Source organism: Hemitrygon akajei, chromosome 8 (assembly GCF_048418815.1).
Source record: "Hemitrygon akajei chromosome 8, sHemAka1.3, whole genome shotgun sequence".
In the NCBI taxonomy this organism is placed as follows: domain Eukaryota; kingdom Metazoa; phylum Chordata; class Chondrichthyes; order Myliobatiformes; family Dasyatidae; genus Hemitrygon; species Hemitrygon akajei.
Window position 1 is genome coordinate 175,080,833 of NC_133131.1, and position 16,755 is coordinate 175,097,587.

A 16,755-nucleotide genomic window follows, 5' to 3' on the forward strand; every position below is an offset into this window, starting at 1 on the left:
AAACGTCGACTGTACTTCTTCCTAGGTTCCACCAGCATTTTGTGTGTGTTGCTTGAATTTCCAGCATCTGCAGATTTCCTCGTATATAGGTGTGAGAACAGTTCACTGTTGGAGTGAGTGAAGTTATCCCCTCATTCAAGATCCTGATTGTTGGGGATGTCGTTGCTGATAATAAAATAACTGGACCTAGAACGCATGCATTCTGACAACTCAGCCACACTTTATTTTACCTCTGCACAAGCATGGCCTGTCATTGACACTGTTTTGAAACCGGGGCAGAAAAACGCTATTTTTTATACAGAATTGGCTAATCAGTTACAGGTATTGATCATTTGGTAAGTTGTATACGTTTGTATTCCTTACTTGCGAGATCAGTGGCCATTCACAATAGTTCAAAGTACATGTATTATCAAAGTGTGTATACATTATAGAACCTTGAGATTTGTCTCCTTAGAAAGCCTTAGAAACAAAGAAAGCCAATAGAACCTATATATTTAAAAAAATCAAATACCCGATGTGAAGGGGGGGGGGGGGGATGACAAATCATGCAAAGGTTAACTGCAACCAAATAGTGTTCTGAACTGAAGCCAACAGAATCCAAGACCCATAGTTCAGTGTAGAACAGAGTAAACATGTAGATGAGTAGAAGTGTTAAATGTCAATATAAACTACAGATCACACTTTAAAGTTAGTAAAGCAATTGTTCCTGAGTTGTTGGGTGTGTTTTACATTCCTCTGTTATTGCTGTCTTGTCTGGGTTTGACTACATAACCCTTCAATCATCCTCGCCTGGATGTTGGATTTAGAACTTGCCTTACCGCATCTCCCACCAGGAGTAAAATTCTTACCAAATGAAAAGTGAGGGGTGGAAATATTGAAAGCCGAGAGCAGGGAAGTGAAGACTGCCCCCAGGTGCATGGAGACAAATTGCCTTTTGAACTGAATCTGATCTGTGGAATTCTTAATTTGCAGCTTGAGACCTGTGAGATTGTTTCCATTGTGTTTCTTTTAATCTACTGTGAATGCGATAAGATGAATCTCAGGATAGTATATGGTAACATATAGTCACATACTTTGATAATAAATTTACGAATAAACTTCAGAATCAGAATTATTATCACCAGCATATGACGTGAAATTTGTTAACTTAGCAGCAGCCCAGTTCAATGCAATGCATAATCTAGCAGAGAGAAAAAAATAATAAATAATAATAATAATCAATAAACAAGTAAATCAATTACATATATTGAATAGATTTTAAAAATGTGCAAAATCAGAAATAGTGTATTTTTTTTTAATAAAAGGGAGGTGGTGTCCAAAGAATCAATGTCCACTTAGGAATCGGATGGCAGAGGGAAAGAAGCTGTTCCTGAATCGCTGAGTGTGTGTCTTCAGGCTTCTGTACCTCCTACCTGATGGTAACAGTGAGAAAAGAGCATGCCCTGGGTGCTAGAGGTCCTTCTGGGTACTTTGTAGGCTAGTACCCAAGATGGAGCTGACTAGATTTACAACCTTCTGCAGCTTCATTTGGTCCTGTGCCTCTGTAACAGACAGTGATGCAGCCTGTCAGAATGCTCTCCACTGTACAACTATAGAAGATTTTGAGTATATTTGTTGACATGCCAAATCTCTTCGAACTGCTAATAAAGTATAGCCACAGTCTTGACAGTCTCAGAGATCTTGACACCCAGGAACTTGAAACTACTCACTTCCTCCACTTCTAATCCCTCTTTGAGGATTGGTATGTGTTCCTCTGTCTTACCCTTCCTGAAGTCCGTAAACAGCTCTTTCGTCTTACTGACGTTGAGTGTCAGGTTGTTGCTACAACACCACTCCACTAGTTGGAATACCTCACTCCTGTGCGCCCTCTCATCACCACCTGAGATTCTACCAACAATGGTTGTATTGTCAGTAAATTTGCAAAGCATTCTCAGTTTCAGTGTCCAAATTTTAAATCGCTTTTAGGTGACTGGTTTATTTAGAAACTGTTCTCCGCATGACACTAAGAATTTGGACAAAATAATTAGCTTCTATCTCGACTGAGCAGGGATGCAGTTGGAAAGATATCTAAAGCACTGGAGGCTGAAAACTGGCAGCAGGTTATTTCCAATATGAATGATTCCGGGAATGAAAGGGTTAGCATATGAGAAGCATTTGATGGCTCTGGGCCTGTACTCACCGGAATTTAGAAGAATGAGGTGGTGGGTGGAGGTGGTATCTCATTGAAACCTATCAAATATTGAAAGGTCTAAACAGAATAGATGTTGAAAGAATGTTTCCTTCAGTGGAGGAGTCGAGGACATAAGGGTACAGCTTCAGAATATAGGGACATCCATTTAGAACAAAGATGAGGAAGGAATTTCTTTAGTCAGTGGAATTCATTGCCATGGATGGCTGTGGAGGCTGAGTCATTTGGTATATTTAGATGGAGTTCAATCGGTTCTTGTTTAGTCAGGGCGTCAAAGGTTACAGGAGAAAAGGTAGGAGATTGGTACTGAGAGGGAAGTGGATTAGTCATGATGGATTGTTGGGGCAGACTCGATGGGCAGAATGGCCTAATTTCCCCTATCTCTTACATAGAAACTTAGAAAGCCTACAGCACAATACAGGTCCTTTGGCCTACAAAGTTGTGTCGAACATGTCCCTATCTTAGAAATTACTAGGGTTACCCCAGCCCTCTATTTTTCTAAGCTCCATGTACCTATCCAAAAGTCTCTTAAAAATAATGGTGCATAGTTCTCTGAAGGTGGAATCTCATGTGGATAGGGTGGTGAAGAAAGCTTTTGGTATGCTGGCCTTTATAAATCAGAGCATTGAGTATAGGAATTGGGATGTAATGTTAAAATTGTACAAGGCATTGGTAAGGCCAAATTTGGAGAATTGTGTACAGTTCTGGTCACCGAATTATAGGAAAGATGTCAACAAAATAGAGTACAGAGAAGATTTACTAGAATGTTCCCTGGGTTTCAGCACCTAAGTTACAGAGAAAGGTTGAACAAGTTAGGTCTTTATTCTTGGGAGCGTAGAAGGTTGAGGGGGGACTTGATAGAGGTATTTAAAATTATGAGGGGGACAGATAGAGTTGACGTGGATAGGCTTTTTCCATTGAGAGTAGGGGAGATTCAAACAAGAGGACAGGAGTTGAGAGTTAAAGGGCAAAAGTTTAGGGGTAACACGAGGGGGAATTTCTTTACTCAGAGTGTGGTAGCTGTGTGGAACAAGCTTCCAGTAGAAGTGGTAGAGGCAGGTTCGATATTGTCATTTAAAGTAACATTGGATAGGTATATGGACAGGAAAGGAATGGAGGGTTATGGGCTAAGTGCAGGTCAGTGGGACTAGGTGAGAGTAAGCATTCGGCACGGACTAGAAGGGCCGAGATGGCCTGTTTCCGTGCTGTAATTGTTATATCGTTATATGGACCCTATCCTATCTGACTCCACCACCGTTGCTAGCAGCCCATTCCACGCACTCACCACTCTGCGTAAAAAAAAAAAAACAACAACTTACCCCTAACATCTTCTCTGTACTTACTCCCAAGTACCTTAAACCTGTGCCCTCTTGTGGCAGCCATTTCAGCCCTGGGAAAAAGCCTCTGACTATCCACATTATCAATGCCTCTGATCATCTTGTACACTTCTATCAGGTCACCTCTCATCCTCCTTCACTCCAAGGAGAAAAGGCCGAGTTCACTCAACCTATTCTCATAAGGCATGCTTCCCAATCCAGGCAACATCCTTGTAAATCTGCTCTACACCCTTTCTAGGGCCTCCACATCCTCCCTGTAGTGGGGCGACCAGAACTGAGCACAGTACTCCAAGTGGGGTCTGACCAGGGTCCTATATAGCTGCAACATTACCTCTCGGCTCCTAAATTCAATTCCACGATTGATGAAGGCCAATACACCATATGCCTTCTTAACCACAGAGTCAACCTACACAGCAGCTTTGAGCGTCCTATGGACTTGGACCCCAAGATCTGTCTGATCCTCCACACTGCCAAGAGTCTTACCATTAATACTATATTCTGCCAATATATCACTTACTGTACAAACAAGCTGGATGAACTCAGCAGATTGGGCAACTTGTTTGTACGTATCGATTTGACCACAGCATCTGCAGTGTACTTAGTGTTTAATATCTCTTACTGTTATCTCTATCTGTTATCCTCGTTGATTTTGTTTTAGCTCATTGGCTTTAAATGGACTGTGAATATGATTCAATTGTGCATGTGTTTTGGAAAATAAAATCACAGTTGGTGCTTCATCATTTAGGGTCTACCTCCTTTTCTCATACTTCCTCTTTTATCTCCACAGAGTGGCAATAGTTTCCATGTCTTTGACCAAGGACGTTTTGCAAAAGAAGTGCTTCCAAAATACTTCAAGCACAACAACATGGCCAGCTTTGTGCGGCAGCTCAACATGTGTAAGTGGTGACAAATCTGGGCTTGATTTTGTTTTTCTAACTGAAGGTGTTCAATTGACAAGAGTGACCACAGTGCATTCTGGTTAATTGGGACCAGTACATTTTGTCCCAATTAAACGGCTGCCCCAATTAGCCGAAGTTTCATGGAAATAGTTAAAACTTTTTTTTAAGAAAAGACAAGCTTCCATTTAACACAACAGTTCAGGCAGCATCTGTGGAAATGAACAAATTGTTGAAGATTTGGGCCAAGGCCTTTCTTCAGGACTGGAAAGGAAAGGGGAAGATGCCAGAATTAGAAATTGGAGGGGGGCAAAGGAGGACTAGCTAGAAGATGATAGGTGAAGTCAGATAGGTAGAAAAGGTAAAATGCTGGAGAAGTAATCTGGTAAGAGAAGAGATTGGACCATGTGAGAAAAAGGAGAAGGAGAGGTACCAGGAGGAGGTATTAGGCAGGTGACGCGTGGCCAAGTGGTTAAGGCCTCGGTCTAGTGATCTGAAGGTCGCTAGTTCGTGCCTCAGCTGAGGCAGCATGTTGTGTCCTTGAGCAAGGCACGTTGCTCTGTGACGAAACTGGTGCCAAGCTGTATGGGTCCTAATGCCTTTCCCTTGGACAACCGGTGGTGTGGAGAGGGAAGACTTGCACCATGGGCAACTGCAGGTCTTCCATACAACCTTGCTCAGGCCTGTCATCATTGAAAATCGATGAACAGCCAAAGAAGAAGAAGAAGTTAGGCAGGTGAGGACGAGGTAAGAGGCCATAGTGGGAATAAAGGAAGAGGAAAGTGGGGGAGAAGGGGAAACCAATGTTCATGTTATCATGGCCCAAAACGTCAACTGTACTTCTTTCTATAGATGCTGCTTGGCCTGCTGCGTTCCACCAGCATTTTGTGTGTTTTGATTTATGTTATCAGGTTGGAGGTTACCTAGACAGAATATGAGGTGCTGCTCCTCCAACCTCATCGTGGCCAAAGAATCAGAGAATCAATCAGCTGCCTTTGCTTTGTCTCCGCATACAGCTCGGAGAATGGAAGCCTGCATTATGTTTCAATGTATGTATTGAGAAAGTATTTAACAGAGAAATTAGATGTGTTTATCTAACAGAATCCAAGCAGAGTTCCACTTTACAGGGGTCATCGGATCTGATGGTTTAGCATTACGCTGTTATCCCTGGGAATGATGAGCAGGTGACTGGGGACAAGCAAGTAACTACTCTAATGTTGTTTCTTCTCACCATGAATATCTAGATGGCTTCCGTAAAGTTGTGAACATTGAACAAGGTGGCCTTGTGAAGCCGGAGATGGACGATACAGAGTTTCAACACATGTACTTTATCCGAGGCAAAGAACACTTACTGGAAAATATCAAGAGGAAGGTGACAAATGTAAGTGCAAGTTAAGTTTTGATGCATTTTCATCTCTCCTCATTGTTTGTAAAGTGTTGGATTTCAACTTTGCCTGCTAGAGTTTGTCCTTGAGAGCCACAGAACTTATCGCGATTCTGTCCTCGCTGTTTCTTTCCAAACCAAACCTCTGCTGCTCACTGCATCAGCCACTACAAACACATTGCTCTATGACTTGTAAGATTCCATGCTTGGCTGACATTGAGTTTCTCTGGAGGAATGATTATTATTTACTTATTGAGCTACATCGCGTAATAGGCCCTATGAGCCGCAATACCTAGCAATCCCCGATTTACTTACTTATTGCTTGTTATACCACTGGCATTTAGGGCAGCACTGAAGGTCTGTACTGTCTCACACAGATATAGAAGGATTCTTCACTGCTGTTTCTGTAACTTTTTGATCCGGTATGGTGTTGGTGGTGAGTTGAATCTCCGAATCTGGAGGACCAGTAGACCACTCTTAGTTTGGACTTTGCCCTTTGACCTGTTTGGCATTGTTGACCCTACCAACAGCCGAAGCACAAGGCCATGACACTAGCCAGCATAGCTCTGGGTCATTGAGGCATACAAGCCTCCAACCCCTATGACAAGGTCGTGGTCCTCTTGGAGAAATTTCTGATTTAACCCTAACCTAATCACAGGGCAATTTACAATGACCAATTAACCTCCTAACCATTACATCTTTGTAATGTGGGAGGAAACTGGAGCACCTGGAAGAAACACACACATTCCATGGAGAAAATATACAGATTTGCTTATAGAGGATGCTGAGATTGAACTCTGAACTCTGACACCCCAAGCTGAAATAGTGTCTCACTAACTGCTACGCTACATGGCACCAATAGTATCTTTCTTATTGCAAGGATACTTTTAATTCTAATTTGTGTTCATGCAACACAAGAAAGAATAGAATATCTTGTGGCGACCCACTTTGTGCACAGGCGAACCGGCTCACAAATAGCCAGCGCGCGGGGGTAGACTTTGGTAATGCACCTCTGACGTCATTTCCGCCCGGAGAGGGCGGGCGCTAGGGATTAAATGCCAGCGCCACGAAGTTTGAATAAACTAGTCTTGAAACGACTTACGGACTGCGTGTCGTTATTTCAGCGCTGTGTGTAGCACATCGCTACAATCTTATCATTATTGTGGAAGTTCGGAATTTGTTAGAAACACAGAAAACCTACAGCACAATGCAGGCCCTTTGGCCCACAAATTTGTTCCGAATATGTTCCTACCTTAGAAATTACTAGGCTTACCCATAGCCCTCTATTTTTCCAAGCTCCATGTACCTATCCAAAAGCCTCTTAAAAGACTCTATCATATCAGCCTCCACCACACTTGCCCGCAGCCCAATCCACACATTCACCACTCTCTGAGTAAAAAGCTGACCCCTGACTTCTCCTCTGTACCTACTCCCTAGCACCTTAAACCTGTGTCCTCTTGCGGCAACCATTTCAGCCCTGGGGAAAAGCCTCTGACTTTCCACACGATCAATGCCTCATCATCTTATACACCTCTATCAAGTCACCTCTCATCCTCCGTCGCTGCAAGGAGAAAAGGCCGAGTTCGACCTTTTTTCATAAAGCATGCTCCCCAATCCAGGCAACGTCTTTATAAATGTCCTCTGCACCCTTTCTATGGCTTCCACATCCTTCCTGTAGTGAGGCGACCAGGACTGAGCACAGTACTCCAAGTGGGGTCTGATCAGGGTCCTGTAAGTTTTACTTTCTGTCAGTTGTTGGTGTTGCATGAAAGTAAAGTAACAGGGCTGGAGCTATCCAAGAGGTGACTTTATTGTTCTATTGCCAATGAATTTGATTTGTCATTGTCATTCAATTCACTACTGAAAGGGCATTTGCCACTGAAGAGCTGAATAATTCCTTCACGATACTAAATCAAAATAGCAAATGATTCTCCTGTAACTCTGAGTAATTTCTCCCTCCTAGCCACTTCTCTCTATTTCCATTCCCCTTTCTAGCTCCCCTCTTACACCTTGTTTTCCTCGTTGCCTGCCCATCGCCTCCCTCTTGTTCTCATCCTTCTTCTCATTCTCCCGTGGCCAACTCTCCTCTTCTATCAGATTCATTCTTCTCCAGTCCTTTACCTCTTCCACCTATCGTAAGACCATAAGATACAGGAGCAGAAGTAGGCCATTTGGCCCATCAATCCTACTCCACCATTCAATCATGGGCTGATTCAGTTCTTCCCGTCATCCCCACTCCCTTACCTTCTCCCCAAACCCTTTGATGCCCTGGCTAATCAAGAACCTATCTATCTCTGCCTTAAATGCACCCAGTGACTTGGCCTCCATAGCTGCTCATGGCAACATATTCCACAGATTTACCACCCTCTGACTAAAGTAATTTCTCCACATCTCTGTTCTACATGTACATCCTTCAACCTGAAGTCATGCCCTCTTAGAAACATAGGAAACCTACAGCACGATACAGGCCACTTGGCCCACAAAGTTGTGCCGAACATGTCCCTACCTTAGAAATTACTAGGGTTACCCGTAGCCCTCTATTTTTCTAAGCTCCATGTACCTATCCAAAAGTCTTTTAAAAGACCCTGTTGTATCCAGCTCCACCACCGTTTGTCATAGACTCCCATACCAAAGGAAATAACTTTGCCATATCTAATCTGTTCAGGCCTTTTAACATTCAGAATGTTTCTATGAGATTCCCCCCTCATTCTCCTGAACTCCAGGGAATACAGCCCAAGAGCTGCCAGACGTTCCTCATACGGTAACCCTTTCATTCCTGGAATCATCCTCGTGAATCTTCTCTGAATCCTTTCCAATGTCAGTATATACTTTCTAATATAAGGAGCCCAACACTGCACACAATACTCCAAGTATAGTCTCACGAGTGCCTTAGAACCTCAACATCACACCCCTGCTCTTATATTCTTGAAATGAATGCCAGCATTGCATTCACCACCTTCACCATTGACTCAACCTGGAGGTTAACCTTCAGGGTATCCTGCCCAAGGACTCCCAAGTCCCTTTGCATCTCTTCCCATCTAAATAATAGTCTGCCCATTTATTTCTTCCACCAAAGTGCATGACCGTACACTTTGCGACATTGTATTTCATTTGCCACTTTATTGTCCATTCCCCTGAACTATCTTAAGTCTCTCTGCCGTCTTTCTGTTTCCTCAACACTACCTGCTCCTCCACCTATCTTTGTATCATTGGCAAATTTAGCCAGAAATTCATTAATACTATAGTCCAAATCATTGACATACATTGTAAAAAGCAGCGGTTCCAACACCTTTCAACTTCTCACTTCATTTCCCCTCCTCCCCCCCACCCATTCATCTTCCCCTTCACCTGCTCTCACATATTACCTGCCAGCTTGTACTCCTTCCCTTCTCTCCACCTACTTATTCTGCCTTCTTTCTTCTTCCCTTCCATTCCTGATGAAAGAGTTTCAGCCCAAAATATCAAATGCTTATTCCTTCCATAGATGCTACCTAACCATTTTGTATAACACACACAAAATGCTGGTAGAACGCAGCAGGCCAGGCAGCATCTATAGGAAGAAGCGCTGTCGACATTTTGGGCCGAGACCCTTCGTCAGGACTAACTGAAAGGAAAGATAGTAAGACATTATTTTGTCTTAATTAAACCATTTTGTGTGTGTGTGTTGCATTCTTCCCTCTTCCATAAGAAGACAGAGGAGCAGAATTAGGCCATTCAACACATCAAGTCTGCATCGCCATTAGATTTTGGCTGATTTCCCTCTCTGCAAGAGTAAAAAGACCATAATGGGAGTTATGTGCGTGCCTCCAACAGTAGCCAGGATGTGGGCTACAAATTACAATGGGAGATAGGAAAGGTATGTCAAAAGGGCAATGTTACGATAGTCATTAAGTATGGTCAATGCAGGTAAATTGGGAAAATCAAGAGCAGGAACTTGCAGAATACATATGAGATGGCTGTTTGGAGCAGCTTGTGGTTGAGCCCAATAGAGAAAATGTATTTCTATATTAGGTGTTGCGTAATAAATAGGATTTGATAAGGGAGCTTAAAGTAAAGGAACCTTTTGGGAAGCAGTGATCATAATGTAATAGAATTCTCCCTACAGTTTAAGAGAGTGTATGACTATTACAGTGGAGTCAAGGGTCCTGCTGAAGAGTTTCAGCCCAAAACATCAACTGATTCGGAGCAAGAAGGCTGTGGGTAAACGACTAAGGATTTCTGGACTGTAGGCAGTTTTACTACTCGGAATAAAAGAGAGACAAAACTGCGCAGGCGTGTGACATCAGCCAGTAGAGTGGGAAAGGTTTAAAAAGAAGACTGCCATATCCAGCGGGCAGCGGAGTGATAGGGCTTTGGCTCAACGGGCTTAGTGGGTAATGGGATGAGGGGAGATAGGTTTAACTGTGTTAATAGCAGAAAGGAAGTAGTATGTGTGCGAGGCTAGTTTTCTGTGCTCGGTGTCAGATGTGGGAGGTTCTAGAGTCTCCCAGCCTCCTGACAGCCGTATCTGCACCCGGTGTATTGAGCTGCAGCTCCAAAGGGACCAAGTTAGGGAACTGGGGATGCAGCTCGATAACCTTCGCCTGGTCAGGTGGTGATAGAAAAGAGTTATAAGCAGGTGGTCACACCGGGGCCACGGGAAACAGACAAGTGGGTCACAGTCAGGAGAGGGAAAGAGAAGAGTCAGGTATTAGAGAGTACCCCTGTGGCTGTACCCCTTGACAATAAGTACTTCTGTTTGAGTACTGTTGGGGGGCACTACCTACCTGGGGGAAGCAACAGTGGCTGTGCCTCTGGCACAGAGTCTGGCCCTGTGGCTCAGAAGGATAAGGAAAGGAAAAGGGAGGCAGTAGTGATACGGGACTCTATAGTTAGGGGGTCAGACGGGCAATTCTGTGGACGCAGGAAAGAAACTCAGATGGAAGTTTGCCTCCCAGGTGCCAGGCTCCAGGATGTTTCAGATCGCGTCCAAGATATCCTGCAGTGGGAGGGAGAATAGCCAGAGGTTGTGGTACATATTGTAGTGTGCCACAAATTCAAGACTGTCGGGACAGCAATGAGTTGTTACGGATCCCGTAACTGGATCACTTACCAGCAAAGATAGAGAGGTCCGCTGAAGTCTGATGGTACCATTTTTAAACGTTTTTATTTATAAAGGGGCACAAAAGTAATGTTAATACAAACGTTCAGATAACATATGTCGTCAATACTCAATCTAAAGCGCAGGTATAGTAATAATCAATAAGAAATAAGCTCTATCGTTGTCTAGGGCTAATGTATATATTGTCCGCTGTATATCTAAAAGTCTCTTGCGGTCACTGCAGTCCCACCAGCTGCCGTCTTTTGGGGTGTCGCGGTGGTGCACTTTGTTGGAGAGAGAGAGATAGAGATTGAATGGAACAGTTACCCGGCGGGTTTTTCCAACCTTTATGAGTTTGATCCGTCGGCATCTCGTTGGGGAATGGCCGCTCACTTGTGGCCTCTCCTGTAGCTAAGCCGTTCTTCCGTGGTGAGGTCGCCAATCCCAGGCAAGGAAAAGACGCACACGAACCCCCCCCACCGGCTGTCGCTATTAAACGCTGTCACAGGATTTCCAGCGTGTCTTCTGGTGCGTCTGGGGGGCCATCTTTACAATCCCTCTTTTATCTGAGCTCTCGGGGTCTCAGATGTCAATCAGGTTGGGATGATGCAATCTCTCTCCGTCTCTCCACCCACGTTGCCCTGAGGGTATACACGTAGTACAGTTCCCAATTCACAAAGGTGTCTCCACGAGACAATGACCACAGTCGGCAGCTTTTGCCTCGCCGTGAAACGAGGGACACCGCACGTATCTCTCTCTTCTCTTGGGTCATTGACCCCCCCCTTCACTAGGGCTCTTGTGATTCTCACAAAGGAGGGGGCTGGGGTCATAACAGAGTGTAGTTGGTATTATGGAGGAAAAGATGCTTGGAAGATAGATAAGTCAACTGGACCAGATGGACTTCACCTCAGTTTTCTGAAAGAGGTAGCTGGACAGATCGTGGAGGCATTAGTAATGATAGGATCTTTCAAGTATCACTACATTCTGGCATGGTTCCAGAGGACCGGAAAATTGTATGTGTCACTCTGCTCAAGAAGGGAGGGAGGCAGAAGAAAGGAAATTATAGGCCAGTTAGCCTGACCTCTGCTTTAGAAGGTGTTAGAGTCAATTCCTAAGAATGAGGTCTCAGGGTTCTTGGAATAATGTGAAAAATAGGCCAGTAGCATAGTTTACTTAAGGGAAAATGTTGCCCGACAAATCTCTCGGAACTCTCTGAGGAAATAATAAGCAGACCTGGTCAGCAACTGTCAGCAGGCTGGATGGAGAGCGACGTGTCTCCTAGTGGAGATTGGTTGTAGGGGATTTGCAGCCTGTTCCTTAGCTTAGAGCCTTCAGCAATTTGGGCATCGAGGGAGAGAGGAAGAGGAGAGCCATCCGCAGTACCACCGATGCAGCAGAGAGGGCCTCAAGATGGCTGTGGCTCAAAAGAGGGGAGCCATGGAGTCATAAGTAGCTCGCCATCTGGACACAAGCTGGGGTATGATCAGCCCCGGCTGGGTCACCTGGAGGAGGCTGTATGATATTGAAAGACCCGAAACACATGATGATTCCAGAAACATCACTGAAGATGTGTCCAGAGACATCAGTAGATGTATGTACACAACAGAAGAGACAAAGGAGAATCAGTGGATATCATGTACTTGGATTTTCAGAAGGCCTTTCACAAGATGCCACGCATGAGGCTGCTTAGCAGAATTAGAGCCCGTGGCATTACAGGAAAGGTACTAGCATAGATAGAACATTGGCTGATGGCAGGAGGCAAAGAGTGAGATTTAAAGGAGTCTTGTCTGATTGGCTGTTAGTGACTGGTGGTGTTTCACAGGGTTGGGTGTTGGGACAGCTTTTTTTTCTATGCCAATAATTTGGATGACAAAATTGACAGCTTTTTGAGCAACACACACAAAATGCTGGTGGAACGCAGCAGGCCAGGCAGCATCTATAGGAAGAAGTACAGTTGACATTTCGGACCGAGACCCTTCTCCAGGACTAACTGAAATAAAATATAGTAAGAGATTTGAAAGGGGGAGGGGGAGATCCGAAATGATAGGAGAAGACAGGAGGGGGAGGGATGAAGCTAAAAGCTGGAAAGGTGATTGACAGTAGGGATACAGAGCTGGAGAAGGGAAAGGATCATGGGACAGGAGACCTAGGGAGAAAGAAAGAGGGAGGGGAGCACCAGAGGGAGATGGAGAACAGGCAAGGAGTGATTGTGAAAGAGGCAGAGAGAGAAAAAAAGGGGGTGGGGAATAAATAAAGGGATGCGGTAAGAAATGGAGGAGGGGCACTAACGGAAGTTAGGGAAATCAATGTTCATGCCATCAGGTTGGAGGCTACCCAGAAGGAATATAAGGTGTTGTTCCTCCAACCTGAGTGCAGCTTCATCCATGAAAGGCATGAAAGGTTACGAGAGAAGGCAAGTGAATGAGGTTGAGAGGGAAATGGATCAGCCATGATAAAATAGCAGAGCAGGTCAATGGGCCAAATGGCCTAATTCTGTCCCTATGTCTTATGGTCAATTATAGTGGATTCTGGTTAATCAGGTCAGCTGCTTGTTTGGGACAACTCTTAAAGAATAACAACTAATCAAGAAAATAGCTGGGAATAAACAATTCCCTTTGTTTATTTGGTACACTTTGGGGCAAGAGACTTGTCAAACAGTTTCTAACTAGCATCAGTCATGTGCTTAGAGCAAACAGTTTTTAAATAGTGTCAGTTGCATGTGCTTGTGTTCAAAATGCAATGTTTTTTTGTCACTAATAGTTGGGAAGAAATAAGCTGGAAGACATTTCAAACTATTTTGCTTTCTGCATTTTCAAGTATTCAGGCTTGGAGGTGCCAGAAATGGCCAGGAGTGAAAATTAAGTAATTTCACTATTTCAGCAGGTTAGGAACTACAAAGAATTTGAAGGTATCGACAATCATCTTGAATGTTACAATGAAAATGAAGATTTTGGAGGATGCAGTTGTCAAAAGCATCGTATGGAAGCAGTCCATTATCTGTGCTAAGTTTCTTATGTTGATTTTGTTCATTTACAGTCAAATCAAAAGAAAATGTCAGCATACACTGGATGAATTCCTCCGTCAGTGACTATTGGGAATTAATACAGTTTTATAGTACTTTAGTAGTATTGTTAGTGTTCTAATTTGTCCTGTATTTTATTTTATTACATTTTCTTTTTTATACATTTTTAACTATTTCCATGAAACTCTGGCTAATCGGAGCAGCCACTTGAACCGAAATGTACTGCTGCTGATTTTTCCCAATCAACTGGAATTGACATGACATCCAAAGCTTAGACAAACTTATATAGACGTGTGGTGGAGAGTGTGTTGATTGGCTGCTTCATGGAAACACCAAAGCCTTTGATCGAAAAATCCTACAAAAAGGGAGTGGATTTGGCTTAGTACATCATGGGTAAAGCCCTCCCAACCATTGAGTACATCTACATGAGATACTGTCATAGGAAAGCAGCATCCATTATCAAAGATTTCCATCATCCAGGGCATGCTTTTTTTTTCTCACTGCTGCCATTAGGTAGAAGGTACAAATGCCTCAGGACTGGCACCACCAAGTTCAAAACCAGTTTCTATCCCACAATCATCAGACTCTTGAACAAAAGGGTAATGACATTCACTTGCCCCATCATTGAGATGTTCCCACAACCAATCATCTCACTTTATGGACTCTTTATTTTGTTATCTCATGTTCTCATTATTTATTGCTATTTATATTTACATTTGCACAGTCTGCACTCTGCTTGACCTTTCATTGATCCTGTTATAGTTACTATTCTATAGATTTGCTGAGTATGCCCACGTGAATATGAATCTCTGTGTTATAAATGGTGCCATACATGTACTTTTTACTTTGAACCCACTGTACATCTTTCCTCCACCAGTCTTTCTCGTGTTAAATGAAAGGAAGCAAGAGAGAAAAGATGAAATAGCCAAGATGAGTTAGGTCAGTGTACATACACAGGGATGCGATGTTTGTGCATTCTTTGCTTCTGTGCATGTATGAAAATACTGGAACAAGGACTTTCATGAACTGCTGATCTGTGAGTTTTCTTCTACTCTTGATTGGAGCTCTGGAAATTCTGTTCCAGATGAGAAAATTCTGAAATGCCTGAAAACTCTTGTATGTTGGGTCACTGCTGATCTGCAAACCTTTGCACGCATAAACTGGTGAAAATGTTTTTGCTAGTTTTCCGAAGACAGCCCTCACCCTCTCCAGAAGAACTATAAGGTTTGGCTAACTTTAAAAATGTTGATAAGCTAAACGGAAGCAAAAATAGACGGTGCTATACCGACCTCGAGAAATACTTATTATAATGTGGATTTTATATTACTCAATTATTTTTTATTCATTCACTTCTTTTTCCCCACCTAAATGAGAAGATATATATATATATATATATATATATATATATATATATGGGAGGAATAAACAGGGAAATCTTTTCTGTGTAATGGATATAGATTTTTTTCACGTACATTTATGGGTACTGTAATGAGGGCCCTCAACTCACAGGTAGGAGGGGCTATCCCCCACAGCTAGACGTTTCCTCTAGCTCAACCCAGGGTCATCTACTAGAGACCTCAGCCTTGGAATCACACCTTCGTTGCCTTTTCTTTTATTATTCATGTTTCTTGGTTCTTATTTGTTCAGGGAGTAGATCGATTAAGTTTTATTCTGCTAATTTTAATGATATATTGACAGTTAAATACGCATGGCTAAGGACAAAGGAAAATTCATTTCTTTTAATGTCAATGGGCTGTTAAATCCAATCAAATGTAGTAGTATTCTATCCAAAATGAAAAAAAGAACAAACCCATGTAGTATATTTACAGAAAATTCACTTAAGTGATAATGAGCATGGAAAACTAAAGATAGTGGGCTTCACTAATTTGTTTTTCTCCTCATACAAATCAAGACATAGGAGAGGAATTGCTATTCTTATCTCAAACAAACTAAATTTTGAAAAAGTATTCGAAATGGGAGACGAGGGCAGATATATTCTGGTAAGGGGGAATATAGATGGAAATTCAGTTACTCTATTGAATATATATACGCATCCCCAGGAAGTGATATTAGTTTCTTTCAGAAAATTACTAATATTATGGTAATGAAAACAGAAGGTCTCCTGATATGTGGGGGAGACTTAAATTTACAATTACAACCAAAGTTTAGACTCTTCCAATAGAAAAACCTATGAAACAAATTCCTAACATAAGAAAATTAATACTCTTTTTGAGGATGTTGGTCTAATTGATATATGGAGGGACCTTTTCCTCAACAGAAGGGATTACACTCATTATTCTGCTCCCCATTCTGTATATAAAGAGTAGACTATTTCATAACATTTGGGAAAAGATAAAGACAAAATAAACACCTGTGGAATTGGGACAATAGATGTAAGTGACCATGCACCTATATATTTATCTATTGATTTTGATCTACAACCAAAGAATGCTATTTGAAAACTAAATTCATGTCTACTCAATGATCCCTACTTTAAGGAACAAATTACAAAAGAGATTGGTCTTTACTTAGAATTCAATGATAATGGAGAGGTTTCACCTCCCATTCTATGGGATACTCTGAAGGATGTTTTAAGAGGGAAAATTATAGCGATATCTTCATGTAAGAGAAAAAAAAAGGAATAAACATTAGAGGAATTACAAAATAGGCTGAAGGAACTAGGAAAAAAAACACAAATTGAGTTTGGCACAGGATACATTAGAGGAAATTAAAAAGATTAAGAATGAAATTAATAGTTTGGCTACACAAGAAATCAGGAAAAATTTCATGTTTCTGAAGCACATTATGAAAGTGGATCTAAGTCTATGAAAATACTGCTGTGGAAACT

At 42.5% G+C, this 16,755-nt stretch overlaps 1 protein-coding gene across 12 annotated transcripts in view; it reads left to right on the forward strand.

Moving 5' to 3' along the window:
* The window catches only part of hsf1 (heat shock transcription factor 1), a 177,765-nt gene that overhangs the window by 57,624 nt on the left and 103,386 nt on the right, over nucleotides 1–16,755 (forward strand). For all 12 annotated transcript variants that reach the window (XR_012100083.1, XR_012100082.1, XM_073055148.1 and 9 more), the window contains exons 2-3: nucleotides 4,313–4,421; nucleotides 5,666–5,802. Coding sequence is in view for 10 of the 12 variants with exons in the window: in XM_073055148.1 (XP_072911249.1) it covers nucleotides 4,313–4,421; nucleotides 5,666–5,802 (246 nt within the window). In the remaining 2 variants the exon portion in view is untranslated. The remainder of the gene's footprint in view (nucleotides 1–4,312; nucleotides 4,422–5,665; nucleotides 5,803–16,755) is intronic.